At 35.1% G+C, this 20,000-nt stretch overlaps 2 protein-coding genes across 3 annotated transcripts in view; both read left to right on the forward strand.

The window, feature by feature from the left end:
- LOC136852346 (uncharacterized) overlaps positions 1-5,875 on the forward strand; it is a 6,382-nt gene extending 507 nt beyond the window's left edge. Inside the window, exons 2-7 of one of the 2 annotated variants that reach the window (XM_067126920.1) lie at positions 1,506-1,708; positions 2,236-2,371; positions 2,976-3,169; positions 3,489-3,597; positions 4,589-4,720; positions 5,378-5,868. In XM_067126920.1, the coding sequence (XP_066983021.1) occupies positions 1,506-1,708; positions 2,236-2,371; positions 2,976-3,169; positions 3,489-3,597; positions 4,589-4,720; positions 5,378-5,502 (899 nt within the window). In that variant the 3' untranslated portion in view covers positions 5,503-5,868. Of the gene's footprint in view, positions 1-1,505; positions 1,709-2,235; positions 2,372-2,975; positions 3,170-3,488; positions 3,598-4,588; positions 4,721-5,377 lie in introns of both variants that reach the window. The other variant, XM_067126921.1, reaches the window with a different exon arrangement.
- Positions 5,876-6,388: 513 nt separating this feature from the next.
- On the forward strand, positions 6,389-15,756 carry LOC136852347 (uncharacterized). The gene is made up of 7 exons (XM_067126922.1): positions 6,389-6,836; positions 10,066-10,271; positions 11,194-11,329; positions 11,810-12,009; positions 12,258-12,381; positions 14,232-14,375; positions 15,453-15,756. The coding sequence occupies exons 1-7, from the start codon at positions 6,773-6,775 to the stop codon at positions 15,620-15,622; spliced, it is 1,044 nt and encodes a 347-aa protein (XP_066983023.1). The 5' UTR covers positions 6,389-6,772; the 3' UTR covers positions 15,623-15,756.
- The last annotated feature ends 4,244 nt before the right edge of the window (positions 15,757-20,000 follow it).

Consider the following 20,000-nt stretch of genomic DNA (forward strand, 5'->3'; position numbering starts at 1 on the left):
ATAATAATAATAATAATAATAATAATAATAATAATAATAATAATAATAATAATAAACGATTGAACAGACATATATAAATCAATAATAAGAAAACTGGAGCTTTTGTTCTTGTGTTAGTGAACAAAGCAATTCGAAAAAAATGATTACAAAGTCACGAGGAAAACTTGCCGTCTCTACATCCTGTCAGGACTGAAGAACGCGTTCAGATCGCCACCAAGTATAGAATAAGTCCTGGACTATTCATCACACAAGAATCAAGTCTCGTCCCTCGTCTTAAAACGTCAGAACTAACAATTACAACGATTGGAAAACCCTACAAAAAAGAGCTCTTGGAGTGAAATGAGTTTGTGATGTTACAATGTTCGTAACACCCCCAAAAGACTTTGATAAAAAAGTGGCTTTATTTTTGTTTTGGGCAGTATATCTCAGTTATTCTTTTATTTTAGGGCCATAAACTTCCCAGTAATACGTCTGTAACCAAGTTTACCAGGCACTAAAGGTCTGACAACAAAACCCCCAGTTTCTGAGAAATAATTGGATCCCATGACTCGAGTCTGACCTGCATCAGATAATTCCGGAGTTTCAGTTTGACGATCTTCTACGTAAACTCATTTCACTTCAAGAGCTCTTTTTTGTAAGGGTTTCCAATCGTTATAATTGTTAGCTCTGACGTTTTAAGACGAGGGACGAGATCTGATTCTTGTGTGACGAATAGTCAAGGACTTATTCTATATTTGGTGGCGATCAGAACGCGTTCTTCAGTCCCGACAGGATGCAGAGACGGCAAGTTTTCCTCGTGACTTTGTAATCATTTTTTTCGAATTGCTTTGTTCACTAACACAAGGACAAAAGCTCCAGTTTTCTTATTAATGATTTTTATATGTCTGTTCAATCGTTTGTCATTATTATTATTATTATTATTATTATTATTATTATTATTATTATTATTATTATTATTATTATTATTATTATTATTATTATTATTCAGAACATGAACCCTATCCATATGCAATAAGCATACCAAAGGGGCCATTGACTTGAAATTCAAGCTTCCAAGAAACATTATGGAGTTCATTTGAAAGACGTAAAAGAAGCAACAGGAAATACAGAAAGAAGTAATTGGTTAACAGATAAGAAAAATAAATTAGCAATTTCATAAACAGACATAAGAAAAATATAAGTAAATGATAAAATTCAAGAGAATTGCTTTAGGGTAGTAAATCATTGCATCTACGCTTGAACTTTCGAGGTTCCAGTTGCACAAAATCCTCATCAGGGAGGCTGGTCCACAGTCCAGCTGTGCGAGGAATAAAGGGCCTCTGGAACCGAGAAGCTGGACAGCGAGGCTTGTGGCTACTTCTTAAGAGAGACTCGCGTAGCCACGAAAAACCCAAGGGAGTTTCCACGACGGATGGGACGCCATTAACCCTATCAGAAAGTCGCCTTCCTAATTATTCCTAATTGTTGATCAGTTGTTAAGGTGTGTCATCATTATTTCTTTGCAGTTTCCTCCATCAGGACGATTTATGGAGGCGATTCGACCACTTTTTCGCTTCCCGAGAGCAAAACGTTGGTACTTGCCACGAAGTCTGTGGAAAACACCGGAATCACATACCGATATTATAATAAAAGAACTATAGAAAGTGATAATTGTGATGTTTGTTTCTGGGGACCCCAATGGGTTCCATTTCTCACGATTACAGAGGAGGTGAGCTGAAGAGAATGACTGATTACAATTATAACTGTATGTATGTATGTATGTATATATATATATATATATATATATATATATATATATATATATATATATATATATATATATATATATATATGTGTGTGTGTGTGTGTGTGTGTGTGTGTGTGTGTGTGTGTGTTTATGTGTGTTGTGTGTACGTATATATATATATATATATATATATATATATATATATATATATGTGTGTATATATATATATATATATATATATATATATATATATATATATATATATATATATATATATATATATATATATATGTGTGTGTGTGTGTTGACGTATGTGTACGTATATTTTTACGTTTATGTTTGTGTGTAGATAGTTAGACTGATATATCTACAACTGAAATTGTGATGAAAAGAATTCTTGATTTATCAGTCTCATAATATCCTGAAAGACGAAGAAAAAATAGAATAAAAAAATCAGACATTTTCAGCTGCTCGAAGTAGTATCGACAATGAAATGTATATTTTTTCAGTGGACGAAACGTTACGATTCCGAAAGAAACTGGTTTTACGAAAACACAGGATCCGCAGAAGCAAGAAACCTTTCTGTAGAAAACAGAGGCTCCTCGCCAGTCAAACTCCAAGTGATTACTCTGCCTTTGGAAAGCCGTAAGTTTTCCCTTTTTGTTCCCCTTTGCTGTGTTATTTAACTCTAAAACCTGATAATAATAATAATAATAATGATATTTTTCTCTAATGACATGAAAAGCATTCGATAACTTTCCCAATTTGCACTTCTTTTCAAAGGCGTGTCTCAAATCCGAAATTTTCTTCCCACTGAGATTTTTATGGACGTTCTCTTATGATTACATTCTGCAAAGATCAGCAATTTTGTTTTCCCCAAAAGGATTTCCTGAGCTTATGGGATTCAACCTCTTCGTTTTACCACGTATTCTGCTGACAAAATTAATAAAATTGACCATTTCTTGTAGCACTTCTGTAGTCTGACATGAAAACAACCGATTATTTCGAATTTTAAAAATTTAAGGGGTCTTGCAATATTAAAAAAAAAAAGAGACCCCTTTCGTAAATGAGTAATACTTTCAGTAAGGCAATCTGCCGGCTCAATTTGCATAAATTCTAGTGACATTTTTCTTCAGACTGAACTGTCGAAGGTATAACATAAAGGCAAAGTGAACACTGATCTTCCTTTGCCTAGAATGCTGCTCACGTATGTCACCCTGAGGTCATAATTTACTTATTTACTTCACAGATGACACGATGCCTTGTCGGGGAGCTGTAGATTTCGACCTTCCAGAGAAAGAAGAAGTGTGGCTGGCCATTTGGAACCGCCAAGAAACCACTGCTTCAGTCACTTTCAATTGGTACAACTATACCGAACTCACTGGCCAATCTTTCACAGCACCGGTCGAAAAAGGATGGTTCATTATTCAGATTTATCAGCATGTCAGTCTTGTATGATTTAGTGTGTAGCTTCTTAAACTAGCATGAAAAATGTCAGTCATTTCCATGAAAAGATGAATAAATTAACTTCTTTTCTCCACTCACATTTATAAAAGAAATATTTTATGTTATGCTTTTTACAATGATGATGCAACTTAGAAAATAATGGAAAATGGTGTAATCATTTTGAATAAATTAAGTTCTTTTCTCCACTGATATTTATAACGAAAAAAAACCCTTTATATTATGCTTTTCACAATGGTGACGAAACTTAGAAAATAATGGAGAAGAGTGTAATCATTTTTCATCTGTTTTCATTCAGAGAATCGTTTATGACCTGAACAAGCCTGGCGCCAAAGGACGTCGTTTGAAATTGTTAAGTGACATATCTCTAGAGTGCCAATTATTTGCGATGCCCTTAGAGCCAACTGGTATGTATAGCCTAAGTATTAAGCGCGTTCAGAGGAATACACAATTAACAACACCAAATTTGGTATTACAAAATCCAAATAAAAGTTATATATACATAATGTATACCTTGTTCTGTATGTGTTTGTGCATGCATGTTTGTGTGTGTATGAGGAATGCATTACACCAACAGAATAAATAACACTGGTTAGTCATTTTGCTTAATAATCACAATCAACTATTGCCAAGCAGGTGATCAACAATGTTGGAAAGCAAAAAAAGTAAAATTAAATCATCTAAAATTATTATTTTTTTATGAATACATACTCTGATAAATAAGAAGTCTATTACCTCATTTAATAACTCACTCATTCCAGCTCACCTGAGACACATTCCAACTCAACTGAGACATTTCAACTCAACTGAGACACATTCCAACTCTGCTGAGACACATTTCAACTCACCTGAGACACATTCCTACTTAACAGAGACGCATTCCATCTTACCTGAGACTCATTCCTACTCAACTGAGACACATTACAACTTAACTGAGATACATTCCAATACCTATGAGGCTCATTCCTATTCGCCTGAGACGCATTCCACCTCATCCGAGACATTACAACTCAACTGAGACACCTTCCAACTCTACAGAAACGCATTCCAACTCACCTGAGGCACATTCCTACTAAACTGAGACACATTCCAGTTCAACTGAGATACATTCCAGTTCACCTGACGCTCATTCCTACTCGACTGAGACGCATTCCAACTCACCTGAAACACAGTTCAACTCACCTGAAACACATTCCACCTCACCTGAGACGCATTCCAACTCAACTGAGAAGCACTACTAAGATTTCATTCACTAATCCCAATTTCTCGCATCTCCACTTTTTGAGAGGTTGTAAATCACTCCACATCGAAATGCAGCTTTCCCTTTAGTGGTCAAAAGAAACATTACTCAAATTCTGATGAATAACCAAATATTAATATAACGCAATTCATCTACAGACACAGACATAGGCCTAACGATCGTCTTACCTGTTGTGGTGTCGTTGGTTCTGCTTCTTCTTCTTCTTCTTGGTGTGTCTTACCTTGGCTACAGGTTCTGCCGCAAGAGAAACACCACAGGGTCGAATGAAGGTAGTTGCTTCTGGAGGCCACAGCACCTTCTTGACAAAAACCTTATGGCATCTTTCCTAGATAGTGACCACTAAGGGTTTTCGGGGGTCGTTCTCTACGACTAATATTTCTTGGGGGGTCATTGTCGTTATGATATTTAAAGACTTTTGTTTATGTTTTTGCGGTCATCAGCAACGGGCTTGTGCTAAACACGCCGCAAAGGTGGCTACCCTTGGGGGTCACTATCTAGGAAAGATCTGACTAATGCTTTCAAAAGTTGTGGTAGATCTGAGAAGCAAATGTCAGTTTCCATTCCAAGCTCACGTTCTTCTTTAAGATCGTGACTACGATAGTTTAACTGTAGAACTTTAGTTTGAGAATATCATAGCATTTCTGTGATGGAGAGGAATCTCAGCTTGATGAACTAACTTTACGTAAAAGTAACAGACATTTCCCTGTCGTAGAAATATGAGATATTCATTGTAGACCTAAAAACATAGTGGTATAAGCCTAGACGTCACGGCCAAGGTTCAGTTTCAGAGTGCCAACATGAAGAATGTGTAGGTCTAATTACGACCTAATTTAGCCTAGCAGTTAAATCATTCTCTGAATGTCTCCCTCTTTAAATTTCCAAATGAATTTAATATTTCTACATGATAATGGTCATCCATCTCTCAGGTCCTGCGCAGATGGAAATGACCGCTAGACCAGTTGCTCGAGGCGGTGTGACCAGACCACATTTGACTGAAGAAACTGAGAACCCTATTTACGGTCTACCACGGCTTCAGAAGCCACGGCGATAAACTGAAGTGTAAAAACATCCGGTTCCTGTTGTTGTTGTAGAGTTATAGAGAGACCTTTTACCAAATGGATCTTGGGCTGGAAAACCTGTATTGGTTGTATGTAAACACACATATTATATAGATATACTGTTTAAGGTATACAGGATTGTGTACTTAATCTAGGAGCTTTGTACATTTTCTGATTTTATTGTATTTCACATCACTTTTAATCTCTACCTTTGCATGTCGGATATGAAATAAAGGGTGAAAAGATAAATGATAATATTTACATTTCCACTAAGTATTTGTAGCCAAAAATGGTCCAAGTAATACTGCCATTACTTCCAATAATAATAATAATAATAATAATAATAATAATAATAATAATAATAATAATAATAATTATCAGTTTATGAATGCAGCAGTGACAATGAATTGCTTCTTCACTAGAGCCACTCCTTCTTATAATAAAACGTGTTCACGTTGAATAAGAAGCTAAATACAGGATCCACATCAGGAAATCCTTTTAGGATGTTGATCGTTTGTGTGCTTAGCTCTTCAAGAAATCCGTGGCAACAGCTTCAAGATTATGCCAAATTATCATTCTTCAATTGTTCTTTTATTATCATGTCTGTCACCACACTCTTGAGGATATATATATATATATATATATATATATATATATATATATATATATATATATATATACACACACACACGTATATATATGTATGTATATATACATATATATATATATATATATATATATATATATATATATATATATATATATATATATATATATATAAACATACACACACATTTCCTGTCTATTTCCGGTCCACCGCCCAGATAACGTCACTCAAAAACACAGGAATTCAGATAGCATATCAACTCTCTTGACCGCAGTACGTAGCTCCGCTTGGCTCCGTGAGGACGTTCGGTGATTCGAGGACTACCTCGAGGCATTGGGAACCCTACAAAGAGGCAGTAGGAGTCCTTCACGACGCTTGGAATCCTACAAGGATGGAATATTTCGCGGGTTAAGAATCCTACAAGCAGGAAAACGTTGCAACATTGGGAATCCTTGAAGGAGGAAAACTTCGCAGCATTAGGATTCCTGTGAGGAAGGGTACTTCGTGGCATCAGGAATCCTGTGAGGAGGAATACTTCGCAACATTAGGAATACTGTGAGGAAGATTCCTTCTCGAAATTAGGAATCCTTCGAAGGGAGAACAGTTAAGTGATTACCTCCCTCTGAAGAAAAAATTCCCCCCCGGGCTTCTACAGGATGGAGAGACTGGTCCTGACGTTTCTCCTGGGCGTGTCCTTGTCGGCAGCTGCTGACGCAACAAGTAAGAATGGCTGACAAATATCAGCGTTTCATGTTTTCTCTTGTCATTCTTTTTCAGGAGGATTTTCCCATAAACTGAAATGACTCACCATATGGCAATAGCACGTTACAATGTTGGTAACACTCCTAAAGACTTTGATAAAAAAAGGGGCGTGGCTTTATATTTATTTTGGGCAATATATCCCAGTTTTTTTTCTTGTAGAGACATAAAATTCCAATAATCCGTATGCAGCCAGGTTTATCAGACACTAAAGGTCTAACAATCAAATTCCTAGTTTCTCAGAAACAATTAGATCCCATGGCTCGCATCAGACATCAATAAGATAATGATGAATTTTCAGTGTTACAGTCTTCTAAGTAAACTCATTTCACTTCAAATGTACTTTTTGGGGGTTTTCCAATTGTCATCATCATGAACTCTGACCTTCTAAGACGAGGGACGAGATTTGGTTCTTGCGTGACGAATAGCCCAAGTCTTATTCCATACTTGGTGGTGATCTGAACCCGTTCTTCAGTCCTGACCGGATGCAGACGATAAGATTTCCTGGTGACTTTGTAATCCTTCCTGTCGAGTTTACTTGTTTACTGACACATCAACAAAAGCTGTAGTTTTCTTATTATTGATTTATATTTGCCTGTTGAATCCTCTGTTAGTATATATTATTATTTTTTTTTTGTCTATCACAGGCATCCTATTCGACCGGGTGGTTTTTATAGTGTGGGGTTCTGGGTTGCATCCTGCCTCCTTAGGAGTCCATCACTTTGCTCACTATGTACGCTGTTTCTAGTAGCACACTTTTCTGCATGAGTCCTGGAGCTACTTCGGCATCTAGTTTTTCCAGATTTCTTCTCAGGGATCTTGGGATCGTGTCTAGTGTTCCTATGATTATGGGTACAATTTCCACTGGCATATTCCATATCCTTCTTATTTCGATTTTCAGGTCTTGATACTTATCACTTTTTCCTCTTTCTTTCTCATCTACTCTTGTGTCCCATGGTACTGCCACATCAGTGAGTGATACTTCCGCTTGATTTTGTCAATCTACGTCACGCCTGGTCAATTGGTTCTGATACCATAGTCCCAGAGGATCTTTGCCTGATCGTTTCCTATCACGCCCTCAGGTTGGTGTTCGTGCCACTTATTACCGCAAGCTAGCTGGTGTTTCTTGCACAGGCTCCTGTGGAGGGCTTTTGCTACTGAATCATGCCACTTTTTGTACTGGTTCTGTGCTGTGCAAGCGCCGGACATTCGCTTGCTATGTGGTTTATGGCCTCGTCTTTCATATTGCACTTCCCGCATATGGGTGAGATGTTATTTCCGTCTATTGTTCTTTGGACATACCTGGTTCTTAGGGTCTGATCTTGTGCCACCGTTAGCATTCCTTCTGTTTCCTTCTTGAGTTCTCCCCTCTGTAGCCATTGCCATGTTTCATCGCTGGCCAGTTCTTTTGTCTGTCTCATGTGCTGTCCGTGCATTGGTTTGTTGCGCCATTCCTCTGTTCTGTTTTTCATTCTTTTGTCTCTATATATTTCCTGGGTCTTTATCTACTTTTATCAGTCCTTCTTCCCACGCACTCCTTAACCACTCATCTTCACTGGTTTTCAGATATTGCCTCAGTGCTCTGCTCTCGATGTTGACGCAGTCCTCTATGCTTAGTAGCCCTCTCCCCCCTTCCTTTCGTGTTATGTATAGTCTGTCTGTATTTGCTCTTGGGTGTAGTACTTTGTGTATTGTCTTGTGTGTCCTAGTTTTCTGGTCTATGCTGCGTAGTTCAGCCTTCGTCCAGTCCACTACTCCTGCGCTGTATCCGATTACTGGTACTGCCCATGTGTTTATGGCTTTCGTCATGTTTCCGGCATTGAGTTTCGACTTGAGCATCGCCTTAAGTCTCTGCATATATTCTCTCCTGATCGTGTCCTTCATCTCTTGGTGTTTCATGTCTCTCATTCTATTATTCCCAGGTATTTGTATCCTGTCTCATCTATATGTTTGATGCCATTCCCGTCTGGTAGCTTTATCCCTTCTGTCGTTGTTACTTTTCCTTTTTGTATGTTTAACAAGACGCATTTTTCTACTCCAAACTCCATCCTGATGTCCCCAGATACAATCCTTACAGTCTGGATTAGGGTATCTATTTCCTTGATGCTCTTACCATACAGCTTGATGTCGTCCATGAACATCGGATAGTTAATTCTGTTGCCTCCTTTCTTGAGTTGGTACCCAGCATCCATCTTCTGCAGTACTTTTGTCATGGGAATCATGGCTACTACGATGAGTAGTGGGGGCAGTATGTTGCCTTGAAAGATCCCTCTCCTGATGTTAACCTCTGCTAGTCTTATCCCAGAGCTTGTAAGTACTGTATTCCAGTTGCACATTGTATTTTTAAGAAAGCTGGTGGTGTTTTCTTCAGACATTCTATCAGCCACGTGTGCGGCATCATGTCGAAGGCTTTCTTGTAGTCAATCCATGCCATGCTTAGGTTGGTTCTCCTTCTCTTACTATTCTTCATTACAATTTCGTCTATTTGGAGCTGGTCTTTTGTGCCCCTACACTTCCTTCTGCAGCCTTTCTGTATTATTATTATTATTATTATTATTATTATTATTATTATTATTATTATTATTATTATTATTATTATTCAGAAGATGAACCCTGTTCATATGGAATAAGCCCACCAAAGGGGCCTTCGACTTGAAATTCAAGCTTCCAAAGAATATTATGGCGTTCATTTGAAAGTAACAGAACGTAAAATGAAACGCAGAAAGAAGAGATCGGTGACTAGAAGGAAAAAAATAAATGAGCAAATTCATAAATAGATTGATGAAAATATAAGTTGATTAGAAAATTCGAGAGAATTGCTTTAGGGTAGAAGGCATCGTGCTTACCCCATACAAAAATGGGGAAAAAGCACGTTAAAGAAAAGAAGAAGAAGAAGTAATGCACTGCATCTACGATTGAACTTTTGAGGTTCCAGTGGCACAAAATCACAAAATCCTCATCAGGGAGACTGGTCCTCAGTCCAGCTGTGCGAGGAATAAAGGACCTCGGAGCCGAGGAGATGGACCGCGAGGCTGTGGCTACTTCTTAAGAGAGACTCGCGTAGCCATGAAAGAGCCAAGGGAATTTCCACGATGAATGGGAAGCCGTTAATCATATCAGAAAGTAATCTTCAAAATTATTCCTAATTATTGATAAGAGGTTAAGATGTGCTATCATTTTCTCATTGCAGTCTCTTTCGTAAGGAGAACTTCTCCAGGTGATTCGGTCCGTTTTGCCCTTCCTGAGGGCGAAACTTGCATTCTGGCCATGAAGTCTACCGAGGATCCCAGTTTCAGCTACAAATACTACTTAGAAGGAGAAGAAATGACAAGTAATGCTTGCGACAAGTGTTTCAATGGATCACTCTGGGTTCCGTACCTCGTGATTACAGAAAAGGTGAGTTGGAAATAACGGTTGATGACATTTGTAATTATACTTACACGCACAAATATATATATATATATATATATATATATATATATATATATATATATATATATATATATATATATATATATATATATATATATATATATATATATATATTCATGAAACTACAAATGTCGCAATATCAATTCACGCTACTTCAGGAATATCCCGACGGGAAATTAACACCGAAGGGGAATTTTTAAAGTGATAAATGGATCGGAACCGCCTGGTCTCGACCCCTCGACACGGTAACTTCCAGCGACTCCATTCGACGGTCAAACGATTGAGCCGCCGTCGAAAGGACTCGCTGGAAGTTACCGTGTCGAGGGTCGAGACCAGGCGGTTCCGATCCATTTATCACTCTAAGAATTCCCTTTCGGTGTTAATTCCCCATCGGGGATATTCCTGAAGTAGCGTGAATTGATATTAAGCGACAGTTGTAGCCTCATGAATATAATACATAAATCACGGTGTGATAAAAATTATATATATATATATATATATATATATATATATATATATATATATATATATATATATATATATATATATATATATAAAACATACTCATGAGTGCGTCTATATGTATGTATGTATGTATGTATGTATGTATGTATGTATGTATGTATGTATGTATGTATGTATGTATGTATGTATGTAAAAAGAAAGATAGATACATACATAGATACACATGTTTGTGTGTCTGCATCAATATTTGTCACACAGTGAGTTTTTAACTTATCATTTTCCTCATATTTTGTTTCATTTGTACTCGGATTTTGTAAGCCTTTTAACTTAAAGGCTTACAAAATCCGTGTACAAATGAAATATAGAACTTCCAGGTTTCAATACTTCGGAGTATTGACATTATTCAAAACTATTTTTACAGGGGATAAGGCATGTTCATTCCGGTAGCACCGTGTTTCCTGAAAATCTGGGATCTTCGCAAGCAAGAAATCTTTCTATAGAAAGCAAAGGCAGGGAACCATTCGAACTCCAAACGTTTGCTCTGCCTTTGAAAGAGCGTGAGTTTTCAGTTTTGTTTTCCTTTGCTGTAATGTTTAATAACACTCTAAAACCTGATAACAATGAAAATATTTTTCCAATGACATGAAAATCTTTTTACAACTTTTTCGAGTTGTGCCTCCTTTGAAAGGCGTGTCTAAAATCCGAAATTTGACGTTTGGACCAAAGGGAATTGTTTTCCTCCCACTGAGATTTTTATGGACCTTCTCTTCCCACCTTATACTCAGCAAAGATCAGCAGTTCTAATCTTACTTGCATTGTCAGTCGCTCTTTGGGAATAATACCCAGTTTATGCCTTTTGCTTCGAACATGTGTCAAGATGCCACCGAGACAGCTCGTCATTTTGTGGTTTCAGAAATACAATGGGGTCTTGTAAGGGTCTTGTAACATTGAAAAAATATATATTTTCCTTTTCTCCTCTTCAGGAATGTCATCCTGAGATGCTTCTTACAATTTTGAAATCTTTATTTATTCACCAGATGACTTAGAGGAGATGCATCGTGGAACAAGTGTAAATATCAGCCTTCCAGAAAAAGAAGAGATGTGGCTGGCCCTTTGGAACGACCAGGAAACCAATGATTCAGTTACTTTCAACTTGTATTATGACACCGAACCCACTCACGGAAGTTTCAAAGCAACTGTCGAAAAAGGATGGTTCATTATTCGGATTTCTGTAAATGTAAGCAATTTCTGATTTAGCGTGTAGCTTTTTAAACTAGTATGGAAAATCTCAGTAAAGTATTCTTGGAAGCAGTGGCTGTATTGTTATACTGCATACATATGCTGAATAAATTAACCCTTTTTTATTTTGTCCGCTCATACTCATACCGAATAAAGTACCTTTTAAATTCTGCTTTTTTTACAATGATGATGAAGCTTAGAAAATAACTTAAAATAGTGCAATAATTTTCTTTTGTATTAATTCAGAAAATCGTTTACGAGGCAGAGGCTCACGTCTTGAGCAAGCATGGGCTGAAAGGACGTCGCCTGGAATTGTACAGTGACACCTTCCTCAAGTACCAATTATTCTCGATGCCTTTAGACCCAAAGGGTAAGTACAATCCAAATGTCGATCTCATTAACGTGAACTACACGTCAAAATTAACTTTGCCCATAAATTCCTAACTCCCTGAGACAGACACAAAATCTGTTAAATATAATCACTCATTCAACTAACGTCTGGAGTGAGTCGAATGCCTAGGTCAAATTCACACATACAAAGGTCATTTTCATGCCTACAGTATATGTCGTAGGTCAAATAGGAATTTGAAATATGTCAAACGTCTTGAACAATGTCAGACTGAGAGGTCACATTGTCATTCATATGCTGATGTTTTTCAAGGCCTGTTGTGTAATTAGATTTGTCTTTTATCACAATTAATATCAGAGTTTCGGAATATGTTGCCTTATTTGTTAATTTATTTTTTTATTCAGAATGGCCTTTTAAAAAAATTAATTTAAGATTTTCAGAATATATTGCTTTATTTGTTAATTTATTTTTGTATTTAGATTTGCCTTTTAAAACAATTAATATCAGAGTTTCAGAATATGTTGCTTTATTTATTAATTTATTATTTTATTCAGATTGGTCTTTTTAAAAAATTAATTTAAGATTTTCAGAATATATTGCTTTATTTATTAATTTATTTTTTTTTTAGATTTGCCTTTTAAAACAATTAATATCAGAGTTTCGGAATATGTTGCTTTATTTGTTAATTTATTTTTTTTATCCAGATTGGTCTTTTAAAAAAAATAATTTAAGATTTTCAGAATATATTGCTTTATTTGTTCATTTATTTTTTTATTTAGATTTGTCTTTTAAAACAATTAATATCAGAGTTTCAGAATGCATTGCTTTATTTGTTAATTTATTTTTTTATTCAGATTGGTCTTTCAAAACAATTAATTCCAGATTTTCAGAATATATTGCTTTATTAGTTAATTTATTTTTGTATTCATATTGCCTTTTAAAACAATTAATATCAGAGTTTCAGAATGCATTGCTTTATTTGTTGATTTATTTTTTTATTCAGATTGGTCTTTCAAAACAATTAATACCAGATTTTCAGAATATATTGCTTTATTAGTTAATTTATTTTTGTATTCATATTGCCTTTTAAAACAATTAATATCAGAGTTTCAGAATGCATTGCTTTATTTGTTAATTTATTTTTTTTATTCAGATTGGTCTTTCAAAACAATTAATACCAGATTTTCAGAATATATTGCTTTATTAGTTAATTTATTTTTGTATTCATATTGTCTTTTAAAACAATTAATATCAGAGTTTCAGAATGCATTGCTTTAGTTGTTGATTTATTTTTTTATTCAGATTGGTCTTTCAAAACAATTAATACCAGATTTTCAGAATATATTGCTTTATTAGTTAATTTATTTTTGTATTCATATTGCCTTTTAAAACAATTAATATCAGAGTTTCAGAATGCATTGCTTTATTTGTTGATTTATTTTTTTATTCAGATTGGTCTTTCAAAACAACTAATACCAGATTTTCAGAATATATTGCTTTATTAGTTAATTTATTTTTGTATTCATATTGCCTTTTAAAACAATTAATATCAGAGTTTCAGAATGCATTGCTTTATTTGTTGATTTATTTTTTTATTCAGATTGGTCTTTCAAAACAACTAATACCAGATTTTCAGAATATATTGCCTCATTTGTAAATTTATTTTATCTCTTTTAATAAGAGATGTCTTCTTTCTGTATTTCCCATTACTTTCTGTTACTTCTTTCTAATGAACATCATGAAATTCTTTGGAAGCCTGAATTTCAAGTGAATGGTCCCTTGGGCGTGCTTGTCCCATGTGAATAGGTTTCATCTACTGAATGAAAAAAATTAATAAATGTGTATGCTAACAGACTTACATGTCTTTTCAGACAAAAAGGAACAAACAAACACAAACGGAACTCTCATCTTGAATGTCGTTGTGGCGTCTTCAGTTCTTCTTCTACTTATTCTTGTCGCAGCTTTCCTTGGCTACAGGTTCTGCTGGAAGAAGAAGGGAGAAGAATTACGTGAAGGTAAATATTTCTTCCAGTTAATAATAATAATAATAATAATAATAATAATAATAATAATAATAATAATAATAATTACGTGAAGGTAAATATTTCTTCCAGTTAATAATAATAATAATAATAATAATAATAATAATAATAATAATAATAATAATAATAATAATAATAATAATAATAATAATTTCTGTCGTGCTGAGAGAAACATTACTAAGACTTTCAGAGTTCAGCTTCGGCCTTGAATGCATCCTGAATGGGACTTTTAGTCTCGTCTGGGACATTGATGAGATGGGGCTCTTTATAATAATAATAATAATAATAATAATAATAATAATAATAATAATAATAATAATAATAATAATAATAGTAATAATAATAATAATAATAATAATAATGTCATAAGAGAATGAGTCACTAAAATGGTGAAGAAATCCACAGGGGTGTAAGTGTAAATGTATATCAAAAACATATTTTTAATATATATTAACACTTACTCCGTTGTGGATTTCTACACCGGTGATAATAATAATAATAATAATAATAATAATAATAATAATAATAATAATAATAATAATAATAATAATATAGTTATCAGACCTGGAACAATTGCTAAAACTGGCAAAAATAGAGAAAAGTACCGAGGTACCTTAACGAATATCTTTTTATTATAGTAATCAAAGAATTTCTATATTGTAGTATTTAGAGATATTCTTTGAAAACTTGGACAAAAATTGCTAGGAGAGGATAAGTGCTTAAAAATTGACATTATATAAAGTAACCGATGTCTTTTGTATTATAGTAACCAGTCGTTCTTTGAAAACCTAGAAAAACTTGCTGAAAGTGGATAAGTACTAAAAAAATACAAATTATAAAAAAAACCTAAGTCTGTAAGTGGCAAAAATCGACAATAAATTGAACACTTTTTTGCTTAACGGCTCACTCTTTCCTCTGAAAGAGAAAGCTCTCATACAAATTAATCCAATTCTTGTTACTATGATAATAATAATAATAATAATAATAATAATAATAATAATAATAATAATAATAATAATAATAATAATAATAATAATAAAATTTTTTCAGGATCTCCCAGAGTCACTGCAGCTGGAGCCGGTGGTCTGACCAGGCAGAATTCGTCCCATGACAGTGAGAACAGTCTCTACGGTGCCGGGATAGTGACTCACGGTGACGTCACGAGGCAAAACTCAGTTCATGACAGTGAAAACAGTCTCTACGGAGCTACGGTGCCATAGAGACCGCGGGAAACGAAGGCGCGTGACTTATATGCGACGGAGATCACTTGATGTTCATGGTTTTGCGAGGTAGAAAGTTGAGTTAGGTTAAGAAACAAGTAAATTTCAATAGAGATCCTTTAATCTGAGCCAAACTTTGACTGGAAAGACCAGTTCTTATTGTGCACCACACACATGCAAGCATATATACATACACACACACACACACATATATATATACATATATATATATATATATATATATATATATATATATATATATATATATATATATATATATATATATATATATATATATATATATATATATATATATATATATATATATATATATGTATATATATATATATATATATATATATATATATATATATATATATATATATATATATATATATATATATATATATATATATATATATATATATATATATATATATATATACTGTATATACACATTTATATGCATGTGCATATATATACATATACGTATATATACACATACATGTATACTGTATATGTGTGTATGTATACCATACTGTAAAATTTACACACCAAAAGACAATAACTACTTCTATTACACAACACCTCAAGGAAATTCCATTACATTTTTCATGCACCACAAGCATACACATATAGGAATTACACCCACATACACCTCTTCGCTCCTAGAAGCTAAACCTCGAGATTTTGTGAACTGAAAATCCAAAATCTTGACTTTCATTTAAGACGCATCACACTCGTCGATGGCGTGTTCATCAGCCCTGAATTCCTGACCTAAAAGGGCAGTTTGACATTTCAAATACCTGATACTTGAATGACATTTGGCACCGGTTACGTGGGAAAAAAATACTAAAGAGATCCCATGACACTCTGTGAAGTTGGATAGGATTAGCTCCTACTGGCCACTACAGATGTTTGGGGATTCCGTCTAGTTTTGCATGTTGTCAAAAAGGAGAACCAATAAATTGTAAATTCGATAAGGAATGCAAGTGTCAGAAGAATGTGCTACAGATATTTGGGGATTTAGTCTAGTTTTGCAGGTTGTCAAAAAGGAGAACCAATAAATTGTAAATTCGACAAGGAATGCAAGTGTCAGAAGAATGTGCTACAGATATTTGGGGATTCCTTCTAGTGTTGCAGGTTGTCAAACAATAAACAACTTCTGATACACCGACGATATGGTTCTGGTCTCGCCATCAGTACAAGGTCTCCAGCGACTCATCGACACTGACCACCAATATGCTGGGTAATTTGATATCCTCCGCAACGAAACCAAGACCCAGTGCATGTTGCTGGCCCCGAGACCCCTGGAGCACATTGCAGAACCACGCGGGACAGAGGCGTCGCAAACAGTGTGGGACTGTCAACATGATATAGCAAGGAGGTTTGCCTTCTGTCACCGAGACACGAAACTGCTGCTCTTCCGCTCGTACTGCCACAGGTGTTCGTTCCCTCCGGACGAACTATGCACGAGAAACCACGAGACGCATCGCCGTGGTGCCAAATGACACTGCTCGCTACCACTCCGCCACGCAGATGATCATAGAAAACCGCCTGGGTAACCTAAAAGTATACATACGGTGTCTGTATGTATACTGTATATATACTTATCATATATATATATATATATATATATATATATATATATATATATATATATATATATATATATATATATATATATATATATATATATATATATATATATATATATATATATATATATATATATATATATATATATATATATATATATACTTTACCCCAAAAAGGACCTATAACCTGATATCTGCTCTCCGAATCCTTATCAACACCTGTTCCATTCACTCAGATTTCTGAAGGAGGCACGTTCTGAGGAGGCCTTAGAGCACCAGCCCCCCAACCCCACCCCACTTCAGGATGTCCTTGGGGCTCGATCAAAGAAGCCATGCCTCGCGCAGTAGGACTTCGGGGAAGTGACGGAGAGAGAGAGAGAGAGAGAGAGAGAGAGAGAGAGAGAGAGAGAGAGAGAGAGAGAGAGAGAGGCCTCCTGTAGGATTCAAGATCTGTTTCTTTTGATTATGAAGAGGTCTAGAATTTACTTACATTAAGAAGCAAGTCTTTTGTTAAATACTTTCTTTATCCACCTATTTTTTGTGACATATATAGAAGAATATCCTTTTCTTAAAGGTGATTATTATAGAGCATTTTGTTACTAATTTTTTTTACGTATTTTATGTCTTTTTATCTTCTGTATAAAATGGAATACTTTTTTTCAGGGAGCAGAGGGTAATTCTGTCTAGATATCTAGGCATCTTACCCAGAACTGGGTAACTCACAGAGAAATAATGCTTACGGAGAATGTTAAGAAAGAAGTGGAACATAAAATAAAACAAGTAATAGGAGAAGTGATCTCTCTTCTTTCTGCATTTTCCTTTACCTCCTGTTACTTCTTCCTAACGAACACCATAATAATCTCTGGAAACTTGAGCTTCAAGTCAGTGGCCCCTTTGGTGGGCTTGTTCCGTGTGAATAGGTTTCATCTTGTGAATAATAATAATAATAATAATAATAATAATAATAATAATAATAATAATAATAATAATAATAATCTTTGGAAGCTGCTTGAATTTCAAAGTCAATGGCCCCTGTGGTGGGCTTGTTCCATATGAATAGGTTTCATCTCCTGAATAATAATAATAATAAGATCTACCTTTCCCAGTAAAGCACAGTGGGCAAGTCCTGGCAAGAATTTGGACAAGGTAATCAATGGTACATTTACCTTTACAAATAAAGCCTCGCTCGGTTACACACCTTTAATATGAGATCCAGAGGGTGTTGACCTCAGCTGGTTGTCACTCTTGAATGAGTGGATCCACTTCCAAATTCCCAGGTAACGTATCTTCGTGTCATATCTTTTACCCCGTTTCAGAAATTTATATTGCAGTGGAGGTTCCCTCGTGTAAGCGGAATTTTTAGCCGCGCCCCATGCAACTTTAACTGCGGCCCGGTGGTGGCGTATCCTATATCGTTGCCAGGAGCACGATTATGGCTAACTTTTAACCTTAAACAAAATAAAAACTTCACAGGCTAGAGGGCTAAAATTTGGTACGTTTGATGATTGGAGGGTGGATGGTCAATATACCAATTTGCAGCCCTCTAGTCTCAGTAGATTTTAAGACCTGCGGGTGGACAGAAGAAAGTACGGACAGAGTAAAGTGCGGACGGACAGACAAAGCCGGCACAATGGTCTTCTTTTACAGAAAACTAAAAAAACGAATCAATGCGTTGATGAGTCTATTTAGAATTTAATGCAGAAGCCGGGACATACCAGTATTTACGAGCTTCAAATCGTGTAGGAGCGCTCAATTAAAGGCTGCATAGAAGTCAGTGCGTCCATATCTCGTTATTATTGGACCATATATAACAGGGGAAGGTCTGCTGTGGTTAGCTTGAAAGAAATATATTAAATTCCATCACTGACATGCCTCATATGATTTCATACACATGAATTTTATAACATTCAGTGCTGTCAGTCAGAATATATGAATGCAGATTTTGAATGACAATTCATTTAAATTTTTTTTGTCTCTAATTCGCTGCTTAGTAAATGTTGATTCCAAGTAAAATATGTTACAAAAACTGCAGTTTTTGCATCGCATCCCAAACTCACCTCTATTTCAATCATGCACGAAAATACTGATCAAAATACAGGTATGGGGCTGAGGCTGAACAATGTCAATTCGGTAAGTTTCAGTTAAGTTTCATATATGCATGTTTAGAGGAAACTTCAAGAGTGACGATGCATGAGAAAGGTTTATAAGAATAACTGTACCGCGGACCAAACGCCACAGATTTAGCATTAGGAGGCGTGACGTCATGTGGTACCCTTTGTACGAGAGCTCCCAGTGGAGCACGAGTAGCCTCGCTTGGGTCGTGATTACGGCTCTGCATCGAACTTTGAAACTGTACGTAGATTTTAAATGCATACACACACACACACACACACACACACACACACACACACACACATATATATATATATATATATATATATATATATATATATACATATATATATATATATATATATATATATATATATATATATATATATATATATACATATATATATATATAACATTAGCTAAAGAGACAATATTTTTTTAACATTAAACGCTGGTGATAACAAAATACAATGGTCTTGAATGCCAATAACCAAATGTATCTGAACTGGACGGCCACATGATTACCAAAATACCCAGAGGAGAAGCGAGGTCACCTTTTCTGAGAATCAGGTAATCAGGATTTTAAATGATAACACCTTTATGTTACTCCATCTCAATCATATCACAATTCTTATCATGTGAAAACACTTCATATGTTTTATCATATG

The sequence above is a fragment of the Macrobrachium rosenbergii genome, chromosome 25 (genome assembly GCF_040412425.1).
Source record: "Macrobrachium rosenbergii isolate ZJJX-2024 chromosome 25, ASM4041242v1, whole genome shotgun sequence".
Lineage (NCBI taxonomy): Eukaryota > Metazoa > Arthropoda > Malacostraca > Decapoda > Palaemonidae > Macrobrachium > Macrobrachium rosenbergii.